The sequence below is a fragment of the Toxotes jaculatrix genome, chromosome 9 (genome assembly GCF_017976425.1).
Source record: "Toxotes jaculatrix isolate fToxJac2 chromosome 9, fToxJac2.pri, whole genome shotgun sequence".
Classification (NCBI taxonomy): domain Eukaryota; kingdom Metazoa; phylum Chordata; class Actinopteri; family Toxotidae; genus Toxotes; species Toxotes jaculatrix.
Genome location: NC_054402.1, coordinates 21,170,885 through 21,187,177, shown reverse-complemented (window position 1 = coordinate 21,187,177; position 16,293 = coordinate 21,170,885). Strand labels below are relative to the sequence as shown.

The following is a 16,293-nucleotide window of genomic DNA, read 5'->3' as shown; positions in this document are numbered from 1 at the left end:
TTAAAATTAGGAGAACTCTCTTCTCCACATAGTTTAGCAACTTTTCTCCAGAGCACAGTTACTGCGCTGAGCGAAATCAAAGCTCTGATATTTCTCAGTGATCAGCTGCTGCCCCCAGAACTCTGACCCAAAGATATAAAAGAAGTGTAAGGATTTTTGTCATTATTGTCAAGGAATTCCAAACTAAGTCCTTCCTGATGATCCTTTTAGGCAGAGATAACAGCAATAACTGTGACACATAAACATATCTATCTTCAAATGTAGAGTTCCTGACAAAATGTAAACCTAGATCTCTGAGGGGCCTCCTACAATGAAGAGCCCCCACTCAAAACTCATCCCCTACATAAATGAAGATGTATAGTTATTGGTATTTTCACTTGTAGTACAAAATATGAAGTAGCCTACGTACACAAACGCGACTGAGTCAGTCAAGTGGAAGATGAATAAACAGATTTCATAGTATACAATCTCCACTTCTTCATAGGTTATTGTTGTCTTTCCACTTCAGTAAGATGTGCCTCTTATTAATATTCGTAAAAATAAAACAAAAATAATAGAAAAAGTGTGTTTTGTATTCTCACTGAATCAAAGGTGGTACTGTGACATTTCAAAAATCAAACAAACGAAACCCGCTGACAGCACCTGTTTAAGGTTCAATTTCTCAGTTCAATTACTGACAAAGTGAAAAAGTGACAAAGTGAACCGTTAATGTTGACGATTCAGGAATTTACGAGGACGCCTGAACGCCTCATGTGTCTCAGCCAGTCAGAGCCACGTTTCCATCGTCAACAGGAAACGGGGGAAGCGTCCTTGGAGATGTTGTTAGTGGTGTAACTTTCTCATCTTTCGAACCTCTGCGTACACAATGTCTGTGTCAAAGAACTGACAACTAATCGATAATACCACAGAGGCCAATGAGAAAACGTCTAAAGGTAAATCACTTATCAGGAACGTGCTGTTCTAATACTAATTGGCTGGTTGAGCTAACGTTAAGGAGCCAGATGGCGCCCAGCTAATTTTGAAGTTAGCTGAGATGCTAGCTTCAGTAGCTCACCCCTTTCCTTCCTGTCCCACACATTACTGTCCTTAAATGATTTCATGTCGATGTTTTTCGTTTATGGAGATGGTAATGCAGCTTTACTGCTTCACAGTTTCCCACAGCTTTAAGAATATGCTTTATAATAAGCCCTTGCTTTTTTCTAGGCATACGCGAGAAGTTAATTCGTTAATCTTATTAGCTGAGCATCAGAACATCAAAACCTTCAGTTTTCTCTCATAAAGCAAGGCGTATTTTGCACAGCACAGTAAGGAGCTGAGGCTGTCAACCGAGAGGGGCGACCTTGTGTTGTTAGCTGTCACTGTGTTATGATAAACACAACATATCTGTCTTTCTTTCGCTGTTGTGTATTTCCCCCTGTGTCCGTGCAGTAACCATGACTGCAGCTGCCCTCATAGGAGACCAGCTGATCCTTGAAGAGGACTACGATGAGAACTATATACCCTCTGAACAAGGTATACAGGGGTCAGGGCAATAAAGCTGGGCATGGTAGCAGTGCACAGATTATCCCAAAATATACAGTATGCAGTAACCCTCCAGACACAACAAATTTTGCTAGCATGCCACTGGTGGTGGTGGGTGTCAAACACTCAGCTTGGTTGGCTTACACTGATGTGTTGATTATTGGTAGTTATTGTATAATCCATTAATGTATTGGATAATATTGGATACAGGGGGATAATGGAGGATCCTGATTGCAGCTGTATGGAAAACCTGCAGTGTTGGTATCATGGTTTGTTTTGGGATACATCACTTTGCTGAGCTGTTCAATTCACAAATCTGCTGGATACTGTAATGCTAATTTGTTCAGCTCTTCTGATATCATTATATTTCTCTCTTTTTCACTTCATCTATCATCAGAGATCCAAGAGTACGCAAAGGAGATTGGCATTGATCCAGACTGTGAGCCGGAGCTCCTGTGGCTGGCCAGGGAGGGCATCGTTGCCCCTTTGCCTCATGAGTGGAAGCCTTGGTAAGTAAAGGCAGAGAAGTCCCTGCAGCATGGCCACCCACGGTAAACAAACTTGAACAGAGGTCTCTACAATCTGTGTAGCAGCTATAGTATGCAACCGCCGTTTTATGTAGTCTGCACAGATGTAGACGGATTCATGTTGTTGTTAACGGTCATGGTGATGCTGAATGATGAGTCCCCAAAGACAGAAGCTATCAGGATTTCATCTACACTGTGACAGCAAGTTGGATTTATTGGAGATTGTTTGACAGAAATAAAGTGTAGGAGTGTTTGTGTCCTTACAGTTTATCAAGGGTGAAGGTCTGTTCTTGACATCTGAAGTTGAAGGTGCGTAGCAACCTTTGCATAACAGAATCTCCAGGGAGATGTCAGCTGCAGTGAAACTGTCCAAATAATCACTCTTACACCACAGTGTAGGTTTTTGTATAGTTCTGCTTCAGTCTGTTTCTTTGCAGCAGTTTGCACTAAGAATAAAATTGATTTTACGGTTGTAAGCTAAAAATTACTAACTAAACTAAAATAGTTATAGTCATTACTATGAAAACGAATAAAGCAGCTATAACCCTTCATGACCAAATAAATATTAGAGAATGAAATAGTTCATTTGGTTAAGCGTTCAGTTTCAGGTAACAACTCAACCTCAGGTGACATCTCTCCGTTCACCTACCCGTCCTCCCGTCATCTCTCCTTCCCTTTCCTGGGCCTTTTTGGAGGTGCTGAAGTGACCCCCCTCCTCTCCCCCCTCCTCCTCCCCCACAGCCAGGATGTGACAGGGGACATCTACTATTTCAACTTCTCCACGGGCCAGTCCACCTGGGATCACCCCTGCGACGAGCACTACCGCCGCCTGGTGGCCCAGGAGCGTGAGCGCACCCAGCTCACGGCCGCTGCAGGAGGCAAAGGGGTGAAGAAAGACAAGGACAAGAAAAAGAAGAAAGAAAAGAAGGAGAAGAAAGAGAAAAAGAAGAAGGAGCCGCTCATGACTCCTGGAGTGAGTGGTTGTTGCATTTTTCCCACACTTTTAATGTTTACAATTTGTATTGTAAGTGATTTTGATATACATTTAAGTGTCCTGAATGAAAATGATCAGTGTCAAATTGAAAGAGGCAAAGTGCAGGATACAGGAAAGGAGTTTGTTGAATCTGGAGATATATTTTTGCAAAGTTTTTGCGGTACTATTTAACACAGCTATTATATTTAAAACATCACTGTGCATGTACAGAATGAAAAATAAAAGGCAATCAGTACTTTCACCACTTGGAAATGCTTCTAGGTCTAGATTCATTTCTTTGACTTTGTCTCTTTCCCTTTAGGCTCTGACTTCAGCCTTGGGACCCTTAGCGTCCCCACTGGGTGCTCTGGGTCCTCTGAGAGGTCTGGATGCCTCTGTCCCAGGCCCACTCTCTGGATCTGCCCCTGCTCTCCGTGGGTCCCTCAGCAGCTCTGGGGGACTGGAGCCCCTCAAGACCCCCCTAGGGGTGAGATCCTAGTGCTATATGAAAGACAGTTTGATGCGCTTTTGAGTTTGTGTCCCCTCCCTAACCTTTACATTTTTTCCTCTGTCAGGGTCCTAGAAGCATTGGGGCATCTAGTGTTTTAGGCAGCAGGCAGGAGGAGAGGGTGTCTCTTACTCTTCCAGGTTTTGATGATGATGAAAGTGATGACGACAAAATCTCAGAAAACGAGGTAAAGTGCAGTCTGAACACAAGATACTGAAAAAAACTGGTTTAACTGCTTACATATTTTAATCCTTTATCAAATGAGACATTGTCTGCTTTTCAGCCAAGTCCCCGTGGTTCAGACAGGCTCCTGAAGAACCTCCACCTGGACCTGGATGCCCTTGGAGGGGGTCTACAGTATGAGGTAGAAAGAACGATTTGCTCTCTACAGTGCTGATCCTTTGCCACGTTATTGTGAAAGAAATCAAATACAAAGAGAAACAGCTGCTGTTAAATAATATATATGTGTGTGTGTATGTGTATGTGCTTTAGGACAGTGAAGCCAGTGGTAGAGCTTTACCTGAGGAGAGGACAGAGCCGGAGCTTCAGGACTTGGCCTTGTCTGGAGACCACAGCCCTGAACCACCGTCTCAACAGGTAAAAACACATATGTCCCCCTTTTGCAGTTGCTCCCTGCTTTATTTTGTCTTACTTGCTCGCACTTGTTTCACTTTGAACATTCAGAATACAATCTCTCTGCCATTTCTGTGTTCTGCATGTAACACCTGTTTGCCATCCTGTGAATGGCTGCTTTGTTTTACTTACTGTGATTACTTGACTTAAAATCTTTTATAAGCGAGTTAGTTATTTCTTGTTTCACGTGATTTGACAGGAATTTTAGAAGAACAGTAACTATGGATGTTAATGTTGTGTTTCTGTCTCAAAGAGCAGAATATATTGTGAGGAGAAAGGGGTCGCAAATACATTTCCTCTGGTAAAACCGTAGCCTATGAGTAGAAATCACACGTTCAGTGTTGTATTTTCAGTATTTGTTTTACTTCTGCTTTACTTAATGATTAAAAACAATAATGTTGCATATACTGTAGATGCTAATATATAATAGGTTTGCATATGTTTTTGAGTTGGAGGAAACATGTTTCTACTCATCCTCAGCGTTTCAGTGCCGTCGTGGGCTTTTCTTGTTGTCTCATGTGACTGTGATTTCTAAACCATCTGTTATTCCTTCTCTTTCTCTTGTGTGACCCTCTTTGACCTTTACACCTCTCACCTTTACACCGTGACCCCGGATGTGCTCATGTAGCTGCTGTGCTGCTGGGACCTGTCCTATGGGCACGGCTGTTACTGTGTCTTCCTCTTTGTCCTCCTGTCTTCCTACTGTCACTGTTACTGCTTTGCTGTCTGAAACTAAATACAGAATAGTATATTGTGAAATGAATACTAAATAGTATGAATGCTATTTAGGTTTTAGTTTCAGACAGCTTTATAGTAAAAAAAAAAACACTAAACACTGAGTAGTATACATCAAAACTATGAATAGCAGAATTTCTCTCTGCTTTATGTATTTATCCCTGTTGGGGTGGACCAGAGGACCAGTCAATACATTTTTCCTTTCCTCTAAAATTACGCAACATCCCACTGATTTAGCAGAACTAATGCGCTTAGATTGACTGTTTCCTTCTACACATTATTTCTGAAACAGGGAGATCACATTTACCAAACAAACCTGCTCCCTGCGTGTGTGTCTGTGTTTGTGAGAAACACTTTCTTTGCATACATGCATGTTTTTTTATTGTCTGTCTTATTTATTTTTCATGTGCTGGTTGTCTAACATGACTAAATTTGTCCTTGAAAAAAATCACGTGCTGTCGGGTTTGCATGCCGTTGTGTCAAGATCATAACCCCCACACACCGTCTCTCAGGATGAGAGGGGGTCACAATCTTTTTGTCTGCTTCCTTTCCTCACCTGCCCTCCTCCATCCTTTCTCTCCCTTGTGTCTCTGCACGCCTTCCTTTGGTCTTCCTCTTTCCCTCCACCAAGGACTCTTTGAGGGGCCGTCACCTCCACCTGTCCCCACTTACAAGCAGCAGAAACCACGTCAGTGAGGAGGGGGGCGGTCCTATCAGCCCTGAGCCAGAACACTCTGCTGAACACTCAGAACAGGAAGTAGCAGAGGAGTTGAATGAACTGGAGGAGGGGGATGAGGAGGAGGGAGGAGAGTTGGAAGATGGAGATGTTTATGGAGAGAAGCAAGAGGATGAAGGAGGAGGGGAAGCGGAGGAGGCAGGCGAGGAGGAGAAGGGAGAGGACAGAAATGAGCAGGAAGATGGAGAGGAAGTAGACAGGAAAAGCAAAGAGGAGGGTGACGAGATGGAGGAAGAGCAGAGAGAAAGTAAAGCGTCTGTGGAAAGCAAGAAAGAGGAGGAGGAGGAGGTAGGAAGTGATGAGGTGGAGGAGGAATGCTGCGAAGGTGAGGACGAAGAGGAAGATGAAGGGGATTGTGGAGTGACAGAGAACATGAAACGCACTGAGAAGCAGGACAGCAATGAGGGAGAGGGGGATGACAGTGATGAGAGGGTAGAAAGGTGCATTGAAAGCCAGGATGATGAGACCGAAGACAGAGGGGAGAGTGATGAGGCGGTGCAGAGTTTAATGGGGGAGAAAGACGAAGTGCAAAAAGTAGGAGAAGAGGAGGAAATTGAGGAGGATAGTGATGAAGTTGTGGAGCATTGCTTCAAAAGTGATAAAGATGAAGGGAGTGAGGAGGAGGACAAAAATGACAAAGACAAAGAGCAAGAGAGAAGCATAAAGGATGAAGAAGTTCAGAATGAAAGTAAGGAGGAAGAGGTTGAGAAGAATAGCAAAGGAATGGAAGAGAGGGAAAAAGAGGAGGAGGACGGTGAGAGCGAGGAGGCTTTGGAGAGATGCTCCCTGAGCCAGAGGAAGCTGACAGACAGTGATGAGGAAGTGTTAGAGAGGTGTGTGCGGAGCGAGGGGGAAGAAACAGTGAGGGAAGGGACGGACACTGAGGATGAATCCGATGCCCAAAAGCCCCCAGCAGCATCGGAGAGTGAGGAGGAAGTGGTGGAGGTTTTTAAGACGGGAACGGCCGAGCTAGGCCAGAAGACGATGTTGAGTGACCTTCCCCAAAAGGGAAAAACTCTTGCTGACGAGATGAAGAGTGTGACCAAAAAAAGCCTCCTTCCTGAAGAGGTAGGGCTCGGTGTTGCCTCTGTGCGTGCTCACACCCTCCCGTCCCCACCCAACCACACCCTGCTCCTGCTTGACCTCTTCAAGCATGCACGAGATGGTACATCCAGATCCCAGAATCCAACTCCACTGCCTTAGGGGCTGTTTCGTCCTCTGTGACTCCCTGCCTGGATGTCATCACCGCACACTGGAATATAAATTGGTCAATGGGTAATTTGTTTGAGCCCCTGAGGACTGGACTGGACTGCTCTGATCCTTCCTCCCATTGGCAGTGCAGCCTGTTGGTAGCCTATCTGCTTTTACATGGGGGGTTGATTTTGAGTAATTTGACCAGATACAGGACTCTCACCTCCTGCCATCGCCTCCCCCTGTTTTCAGAGTCTGCTTGCTTGACTGTCTGAGTTTACTGTCTGCCTGCGAGCTCACCGGCCTTGGTTGTGTTTGTGTTTGCACGTACACTCTGCTTCTGCTGTGTGTTTGTTTCTGTGTCTCTTTGAAAAGACAGCACGCTTTGATATTCAGTGTTCCTAGTGCAATTTTTTGTTTGTTTTTTTTTGCTTTGTGTGTGTTCATTCAGAACTCTTACCTTGTTACTTTGTTGAGTGTGTTTGCATTTGTATGTGTGTTACTGCAGGACTCTGAGACCAGTAAAAGCATTGAGGAGGCTTCATCCTCCATAGATGTCAAGGTAGTCATATCATGCAGTATGACACCCATCCTCAACCATTCATTCATTCATTCATTTATTTATTCATCTGTCATTGTCGACCTGCGGTGTAATGGTTCTGGTTTTGTATCCCAAAGCTGTCGGAGAAGGTTCGGGACATCAACGACTTGTCTGGAACTGTCAGTCCTCTGGAGAAAGATGACAGAGAAGAAACAAGAGAAGAAGAGGAGATTGAGGAGAGGGCAAAGACAAAGGCTGCTGAGGCTACAAAGAGGTTTCTCATTTTAATATTATTCCTGGAAAACACCTTGTGTGGTCAGACTAGGTTGCATTAACCTTACGAGGAGCATTTCTTGCAGAAGTGTGTCCTGGTGTCCTTGTGTCTCTCAAGGAATTATCTTTTAACTTTTAACCCAGCGTTTTTGATTACCCTCAACAAAGTCAGCTGGTTTTATCTGCACTGATCTCGTGCGTTGTGAAAATTACGTACATGTACAACTTGTCCATTTATAGAATAACACTGAAACATTTTGTGCATTATTTGGAAATTTTTAACATCTTCTTTACCTTGGAACTACTCTAACACCCCACCCCCTCTCTCTTCAGCCCTATGTCTGAAGACAAAGGCGACCCTCTAACCCATAATGTTGACCGACTCGTCCTCCACCAGTCCAGCCCTACACCCTCCCTCTCCAGCCCCTCCCACTCAGAGCGAGGGGTCGAGCTCCGACCGAAAACCGAAGGTTTCGGCATTTCTTTGGGGCTCCAGAGGCCTGAAACCGCCAGAGGTCGGCTGGTCCGCACTTTAAACACCCAACTTGAAGATGCCGAACTCCCCTTACAGAACCAAGACAACTCGCTGGATGAAGAGCCAAGCTGGAGAACCCTGAAGGACAGAGGGAAGAAAGAGAGGCAGGAAGAGGAGGAGAGGAAGACGGCAGAGAGAGAGGAGAAGAGTCTGAGAGAAAGGAAGGAGGAGGAGAGAGAGAAGAGGAAGGTGGATCAGGGGGTGGAGGAGGAGAGGAAGCGATTGATGGGGGAGAAGGAGAAGAGGATGCGTCTCCTCCAGGAGGAGCTGAAGAGAGAAGAGGAGGAGGAGGAGAGGAAACTGAAGGAAGAGAGCGAGCAAAGACTAAGGTAGGCCTACTGAGTCACAGAAGTCCATGAAACTTAAATACTCAACACTGTATCAGTGTTTAGCCGTACAGTACTTGTGTACTTCCCATTCTTGGTGATTATTACCATGTGTGTTGTGAGGAAAATTCATGTAAAAAAAAAAAAAAAAAATTCATAGCCTCAGTTCGGTCTCACCTTAACACACCTACATTTTACTAAACCATGTGCATGGAACCTGTCTCCTCAGGGCTCTGCGGCAGCGTCTCCTGTCTGAGAGGAGAGAGGAGGAGGCCAGGCTCACTGAGGAGTCTGACAGCATGCTGGAGGAACTCAGAGAGTCTGTCCAGAGGGAGAGGGAGAAGCAGCAGCACAAGCTCAGGTCAGACACGCACATTAACACACAAAACAAAGGTGGATGAGTGATGCTTGTCAAAGTGGAGCTAAATCTGCAATACACTCTTAGGTTGATGACCTAAGTAGTGTCTTACTTTTACTCACTTCCTTATCCTTAGACATGAAACATTTGAGAACTCCTGCTTTAGAGAACATACCCCGTGCAAATCAGCTGTACTTAAATGAGTTTGCCTACAGTATAATCCCTAAATTATCATTGTGTGTTTGTGTCTTGTGCGCAGAGAGGAGAGCGAAGCCATGTTGAAAGAGTTACGTGTCACTCTAGAGGAAGAACGAGCAGCGGAGCGCGACAGGCTGGAATCCCAGAAGAGGATGGACATCGAACACCTGAAGGCAGAGTTGGAAGAGGAGCTGCAAGCAGAGAGGAGGAGGATCCAAGGAGAGAAGGAGGAGACACTGAACTCTCTTAAACAGGAGGTGACTGACAATGATGCTGACCTGTCTGGGCCCAGCTCAGTAAAAAAAAACAAAAAAATGGTGCAAATAGCTTCACAAACAGTAAGTTCAGTAAATTGCAAAATTCAAATATTGTCCCTGTTATTAAGCAATCCAGGGTGAGACACAGCTGATGCGTCATAGAGCTTCATGACCCAGGCTAGTGCCCTTAAAAGTGATGATAAATAAGTGGATTGTAGTGATATTTCCACTAGACTATTGTCTTCAACTAGTATCACATGTGTCTTCAATCTTGTAATCAGTCAGTCCTAATTCAGCCTACAGGCTACAAGACCATCTGCAAGCAGCTTGATGTTCCTGTGGTCATAGTTGCTAATATCACTAAGAAGTTTAAGGTCCATGGGACCTTAGTCAGCCTCCCTGGATGGGGCTGCCAGAGGAAAACTGAACCCAGATTGAACAGACGAGTACAAATGGTGGAAAAAGAACCAAGGAAAACTTCAAAACAGACACAGGCTGACCTCCAAGATCAAGATGCAGCAGTGTCCATCTGCTCCATACATCAGTGTCTGAATGGAGCCGAGCTCCATGGAAGAAGACCAGAGTTTGCTAAAATACATGTTGACAAGCCACAATGTCCTTTGGACAGATGAAATAAAATTAGAGCTTTTTGAAAGAAAAAAATGAAGCTTTCAAAGAAAAGAACGCCATCCTCACTGTGAAACATGGAGGAGGCTCACTTATGGATAGAGACATACTGCCTACTGTCACAGATCATGGCTCCTCCAATTGGATAATGACCCAAAACGTACATCTACAGGCAGCCAAGCAGCTATTCATTTGTTGTATTTTGTTAAAATAATGTTAATGTTAGATTGAAGGTCAAAAACAATTTGTCTGTTCTATTAAAGGTGGAATAGAGAGGAGTGGATGCTGTTTACTTTTGTCATTTTCAACTAATTTCAGAGAAAAGTTTTTTCTTTTATAAGTGGAAGGCACCAACGTTTTTATCCACATCTGTGGTTGGGTGTACTTGTCTAAAGGAAGGCGTTAAGTGAACACAAACTTTGACCCAGTTTGACGCAGTTTAATGATCTGTCTAAATGTGTGTCTGTCTCTGTTTGCTCTGTTTTGTCTGTATAAAGGTCAAAAGCACAGAAAGGAGGAGGGAGCTGATGGCGACTCCACGACCTGAACAGCACCTGGTGGAGTACCGCCGAGAGGTTAGAGGACGCAGACACACACACACGCACACGCTCACACACACACACACACACACACACACACACACACACACACACACACGTTCCAAACAGACAGGGTAACATCATCAGCACCGTGTGTGTTGTAATGCTGTCCTGTAAACTGACCCTGCCTTCCACTGTGTAGCTGGCTGATGTGCTCCAGGAAGTGCGGGAGGAAGTGCAGCGTGATCACGAGAGGAAGCTGGAGCAGCTGAGGGAGGACCACAGGAGAGAGATGAACAACATCAGGGAGAAATACCTGGATGAGGTCGGAAAGTGTTTCACATTTTACTTTTAGCTGGTGCATGCCCTCATCCCGTACAACTTGCAGTAACAAGTTCTTTTGGTCCTTTTAGGATTGGTGGATAATGTCTTGTGTAATGTTTTCACTCTTTCCAACTATTTCTGTCTGAAATAGCTTGCCAGCCTCTGTCCTAAGATAAGGAAATCTTGCTTTTTTTTCCTTTGGGCATGTTTCCAGTGTATGTGCCAAGTTAAGCTGACCATCTGCTGGTTGTAGCTTCATATTTACCACCACAAACACCACTCACTGACTAGCAGCACCGCTCCTAAATGAGTAGTTTCCAGTATTCCCAGGGTTTTCTGTTTATGCTAATTATAAAATGGTGTGTGTGTGTGACTGTGTGCGTGTGTGTTCTAGGAGACCGCTCAGAGGGAGCGCTTGTTGTCCACTCTGCAGGAAGACAGAGAGCGTCTCCAGGCCTCCCACGCTGTCCAACTGGAGAAACTCCGGCTGCAGCTCGACATGCAGATACAAAAGACACAGCTTACGCACTCACGCAAGGTGAGGGATAGACGCACAGTTTTACTAACAACACAGTGCTTACACTTCCTTTCAAAGTGTAAAACCAATGACAGACACGCAAAAAACAAAAGAATAAATCTTATTTCTTCCCACAGGAGTCAGAGCTGCAGGATCTGGCAGATCAGTTGGAGCTGAGAGCTAAAGAGCTGAAGAGCCAGGAGGCCATGCTGCAGACCAAGGTCTGTATGTAACATTAAACACCAACACTCTAACCTGAACCACACGGACAAATGATTCCTGTCTCTTATCAGGTAGCAGATCTGAAGAGGAGGAGGAAGAAACTTGGGGAGGAAGAGGAGGAGGTGGACAGACAGATCGAGGTGTGAGGTCCCACTTTTTCTCTATGACAAGAGATTATATTCACCCACCCCTCCATCAACCCCCTATGTCCCCACCTGTGTGTGTGTTTAGACCTTACCCCGGCTGATCCAGGAGAGAGACCAGCTGAAGGAGGAGCTGGAGAGGATGAGAGAGGAGAAACACCAAGCCCGAGAACTCATCCAGAGAGCCAGGCAGGAGAGGAGCGAGGCCAGGGAGGAGGAGGGGAGGCTGAGAGAGGAGAGAGACAAAGCTAGAGAAGAGAGCAGGAGAGTGAAGGAGGACAAGGAGAGACTGGAGAGCAAGGTGACGCTGCTGCAGGAGAGATGCGACCGTCTCAGCTGCAGAGTCAGGTACAGTTTACCCACACAGGACACTGACACACAAACACTGAAAGGATCAGGTCTCTCCAAAATAAAAGTCCACTGACAACAGTAGCAACAAAAATAGCTGCTGACCGTCTTGATTCGATTTATACTTCTGCTTTTTAGTCAGTGTTCAGATTACAATAGAAGTAAAACAGAAGTGTTTTTGAACTTGATTAAATGACATCAAAACAGATTCAAACCAGTCCTCACCTTTTTCTTTCTGGTTCCAACTGTCAGAATGTGTCAGAGTATTGTTTGGTGTACAGCTGATTTATGTGACTGAGAAAAGTGTTGGCCTGTTTGCATTTTGTCCGTTCAGTGAGTTGGAACAAGGTGAAGGAGCGAGCGCCTCCCCCAGACAAGAACCTAAACAAGACAAAAAGACGGAGGAGAAAACAGAGGTGACGGCGCCCTCCAGTGACAGGAGAGACTCAGCACTACATGTAGAGGACCTGGACGACTCACCGCTCTCCCCTGTACCTGACAGCCAGAGCAGCATGGACGAGTAAGTACGGAGAGCAGAACTGTGGTTATACATCCACATTTAGTATTTACTAGGAAAACATGAGCTATCATTCTGTTTTTTATTAAAAAAATATTATAATTATTGGTTTATTGTTGATCAGAACATTCAGAGTTTAAATGTTAGTCTACGAGAGCAGGGCACAGTGTATGTCTGCTTTCAGCCCACACTCCCACTCCTCTGTGTGTCCAGGTTTCGACGCTACATCTCCTCACACGGCACCTCCATCCAAAAAACCAAACTCTTCCTGGAGAGGGAGAGCAGCCGGCTGATGGAGAGACAGGCGGCTCTGCAGGCGGCCCAGACCGACTCCTCCCAGGACCCCGGCCACGAAGGAGGGGTGGTGACTAAGGAGATGATGAGAAACCTCCTGCAGGTAGGGAGGAGTGTCAGTCACCTCCTGCAGAATGATAATTAGTGTGATGACTGGTGAGATTGGGGCTGATTTAAAATGGGTGTTACAGTAAGTGCCGGTTTCTTTTCACCGGTTCTGTCAGGAGGCCAGAAATGTGGCGGAGCTGCAGCAGACGGTTCAGAGAGGGAACTCTCTCCTGAGGAGGAAAGAGGAGCAGCTGCAGCAGCTGGAGAGCTCTATAGCTGAAGAGGTCAGGAGAAAACATCAGGCTGGATCTGCAGCCCTATAGTTCTATCACGCTTAAAGTGATACTTCACTTTGGTTGATCACTTTTATCAACACTTATCCCAAATCTATGAGCAAGAGAAGCTGTAAAAAATATTTTGGTTCAGCTTTTTTTTCTGCTTTCTATGTAAGATCATTTAGAAATGTAATGAAATTTATCCGAGTTTACTGACAGTATGACCTGGAGTATAACCAACCATTATTTTTAACTTGATATCTACAAAGAATGGGTATTTGGATTCATTTTCTTTCTGGACTTTTGTGTTTACTATTCCCAACCTTTGCAAACACAAGCCAACTGGATTATGCTATACATACAGTAATATGGGGCATTCTGTTTTGTTCGCTCAGCCTCTGTTTGAAGACCTGTCTCGGCTGGCAGGAGAGAGGAAGGTGACCTTCGATGTGACAGAGTCGGACCTCAGCAGCACCGCGGATCCACCGGATGGGACAGGTAACACTTACCGGTCACTGAGTGAAAAACACAGAAGAATCAGCTGCTCTTTAAGGTCAAAATAAAATAAAATATATTTAACTCATACATTTCTTTTCATTTATCTGTACTGTTTTTATTCAAACCTGTAGTGTTTCTTATGTTTCATATTGTTGCCATATATGTTGTTATATGTTACATGTTTTCAGGTTATCCATCATCTCATCTCTACACCTTGCTCTCTCTCATTAGGAGGCCATCCCACAGTCCCGGCCAAAGTCCAGGAGTTAGCAGAGTCCCTGCAGCAGATCTCAGGCCAGCTCAACACCGTCCTGAGTGCACTGGATTCAATAGCTCAGAGGCAGAGTGCCACACCTTACACAGCCTTCACTCTGCCTCTATCTCAGCCTCACTCCACCCCAGCTCCCACCTCTGCTACAGCCACCTCTGCCACAGCCACCTCCACGTCTGTCCCAGTAATGCCCCAGATGCACACCCTGGGCCCCAGCTCTTTAGCCCCACCTGCCCCAGTGAGGCTCTCAGAGCCTTCCTGGAGCTGGGCACCTCTGGGGAGCTCTGCTGCCACACCTCTCTACAGCTCCCCCCTCAGCAGTGGGCTGAGGGCCTCTGAGGACCTCATCAACAGCCGATGGAGCCAGATTTTCCCTGGTATACCAACCTCTGGGCCACTCTGCTCATAAATGAGTAAAGTACCAACAATTATTACAGTGGCTTTTAGTTACAACCATTGTTGTTGCTGAACTGTTGCTATGTTCTCCAGGAGCAGCTATGGACCCAGTTACCTCCAGCACCATGAGGACCACCTCAGCCTACTCACCATACACTCCCGTCAGGTAACCTGCAAAACACCTGTCATCATCTTTACAGCTTACATACACATCCTTACCTTCTCAGATGTGCTTACAACAATCCAGAAACTGTGTGTGTGTCTCAGTGAACACAGCCGCAGCCTGCGGTCCATGCAGAAGTCAGTGGAGGTGGACGGCCAGAGGCTGCAGGGGCTGATCGACGGCAACAAGAGGTGGCTGGAGATGCGCAAGAAAGACACCAGCATGTATCCTTCTGTCACACATACTCAACCACACACACTAACACACAAAAAGGTTCAGTATCCACATGAAGAGCGCACAAGGCAGTGTCTGGTTTTTAACCTCATCTCAGTGTGGTGCCTCAATGTGGAGCGTACAGAACATAGTAGCTTTCAGTCGTGGTAAAAAAAAAAGCAAGAATTTGATAAAATAGATTAAAACTGAACTCATTCTTATTTATCGTTCACAAACTCATTTTATTCATTCAGCTTTAATTTCCTCCTGTTTTTTGATATTAGCACACATTTAATCATTTATCTGTTCTCAGTTTTCTCTGGGTAATATTTCACTTCCTGTTTTCCTACCACGTTTTCAGTTTTTCATGTCCCAGCATATCCAGGTTTGTGTGTGTACGTGTGTGTGGAGTAATTGAAATGACTGTGGTTAGTTAGCCGTCTTAATCATTTAGATAATAGCGGTATTTATTGCTGTGTTTAGTGATGCTTTTGACTTGTCTGATAACCTTTTACTAACTTCACATCAGTACCATCCCTTTTCTAAAACACACCTTTACGAGTCACGTGGTGTTGCGGCCTTCTTTGTCTTTAACTTTACTTTTCCAGACCTCTGTTCACTCGTTATCGGGCTCCGTCCTCCACGAGCGGCCTGGTCCAGCTAGGCCTTGACGACAACAACCAGATTAGAGTCTATCATTACTGAGGACACGATGCACAGTTCAGTCCTGTTGCCCCATGACTGGCACCGAGGACTTTGACTGGCTTGAATGACTGTGGCAGGTCAGAGCCTCACATTTTTTTTTTTTAACTTTCAGTGCAAAGGTTTTCAGGGAAAGTCCGGGCCTCCTCTGCTGTGATTGGAGGAAGAACTGACTGCAGAGAATACGGCCGTTCAGGGAGCCACATGTCACACAGGGCTGAGGACTTTTATCCTCCAAATGAGACAGGGCTGCGAGAAGCAGACGACTCCTTAAAGCACTTCAGTGTCATGTTTACAGATTTTTTGCTCCAGACTTGGGCCAAACACTTTTCTGAATGACAAGCACTGAGGAACATCACCATGTCTTCTTTATTACTGAGAACTTCCCATACATCATGTGATTGGTCTTCATGTTGTGAACTCCACTCATTTGCTTCTGCAGGCAGGATATAACATTAAAAAGCAGTGTTTTACAGATGAACAGGGGTCCAGCTCCATTTCACGACAGGTTACATTTGTATTTATGCCACTGGTTTTGTAAATGATGTGTGTGAACTGTTGGGTTTTTAATAATTCCTTCGATTCTTCTCATTTTAGTCTTTCAAAAACAGGAATCGCTGTTGTTTGGGTAAACATGAAGCCAATCTGCTTTTATTTTACATTACTTTTCCTGTTCTCTCTCTTTAACACAGACCTAGTGCAGCAGTTGTTGTGAGTCGTCGACTAGTAAACTTTAAACCAATGTGTAGGCAGAAAAAAATGTCCTTTGTGCGTGTATATTTGTGTAAATGCTGTATTTTTTACTAAGTATTTTAATAAATTTAATTTTATACATATGCATTCATGAATTTGTTGTGTACTGATCTTGATATAAACTAGGATTG

General features: G+C 44.9%; 1 protein-coding gene across 2 annotated transcripts; it reads left to right on the top strand.

The window, feature by feature from the left end:
- Window positions 1–797: 797 nt before the first annotated feature.
- LOC121187553 (centrosomal protein of 164 kDa-like) lies at window positions 798–16,249 on the top strand. Of its 2 annotated transcripts, XM_041046837.1 has the most exons (28): window positions 798–932; window positions 1,429–1,512; window positions 1,919–2,030; window positions 2,790–3,021; window positions 3,344–3,508; window positions 3,597–3,716; window positions 3,813–3,893; window positions 4,022–4,126; window positions 5,529–6,701; window positions 7,333–7,386; window positions 7,503–7,639; window positions 7,972–8,502; window positions 8,729–8,860; window positions 9,117–9,312; window positions 10,437–10,514; window positions 10,681–10,803; window positions 11,197–11,340; window positions 11,457–11,540; window positions 11,613–11,681; window positions 11,773–12,032; window positions 12,367–12,552; window positions 12,763–12,946; window positions 13,068–13,175; window positions 13,562–13,664; window positions 13,896–14,312; window positions 14,425–14,497; window positions 14,599–14,826; window positions 15,316–16,249. In XM_041046837.1, exons 2-28 carry the CDS (start codon window positions 1,434–1,436, stop codon window positions 15,410–15,412), a joined length of 5,271 nt encoding a protein of 1,756 aa, XP_040902771.1. In that variant the 5' UTR covers window positions 798–932; window positions 1,429–1,433; the 3' UTR covers window positions 15,413–16,249. The 2 variants fall into 2 exon arrangements, with proteins under 2 accessions (XP_040902771.1, XP_040902770.1); XM_041046836.1 differs by lacking the exon at window positions 5,529–6,701 and having other exon boundaries at window positions 14,599–14,718.
- The last annotated feature ends 44 nt before the right edge of the window (window positions 16,250–16,293 follow it).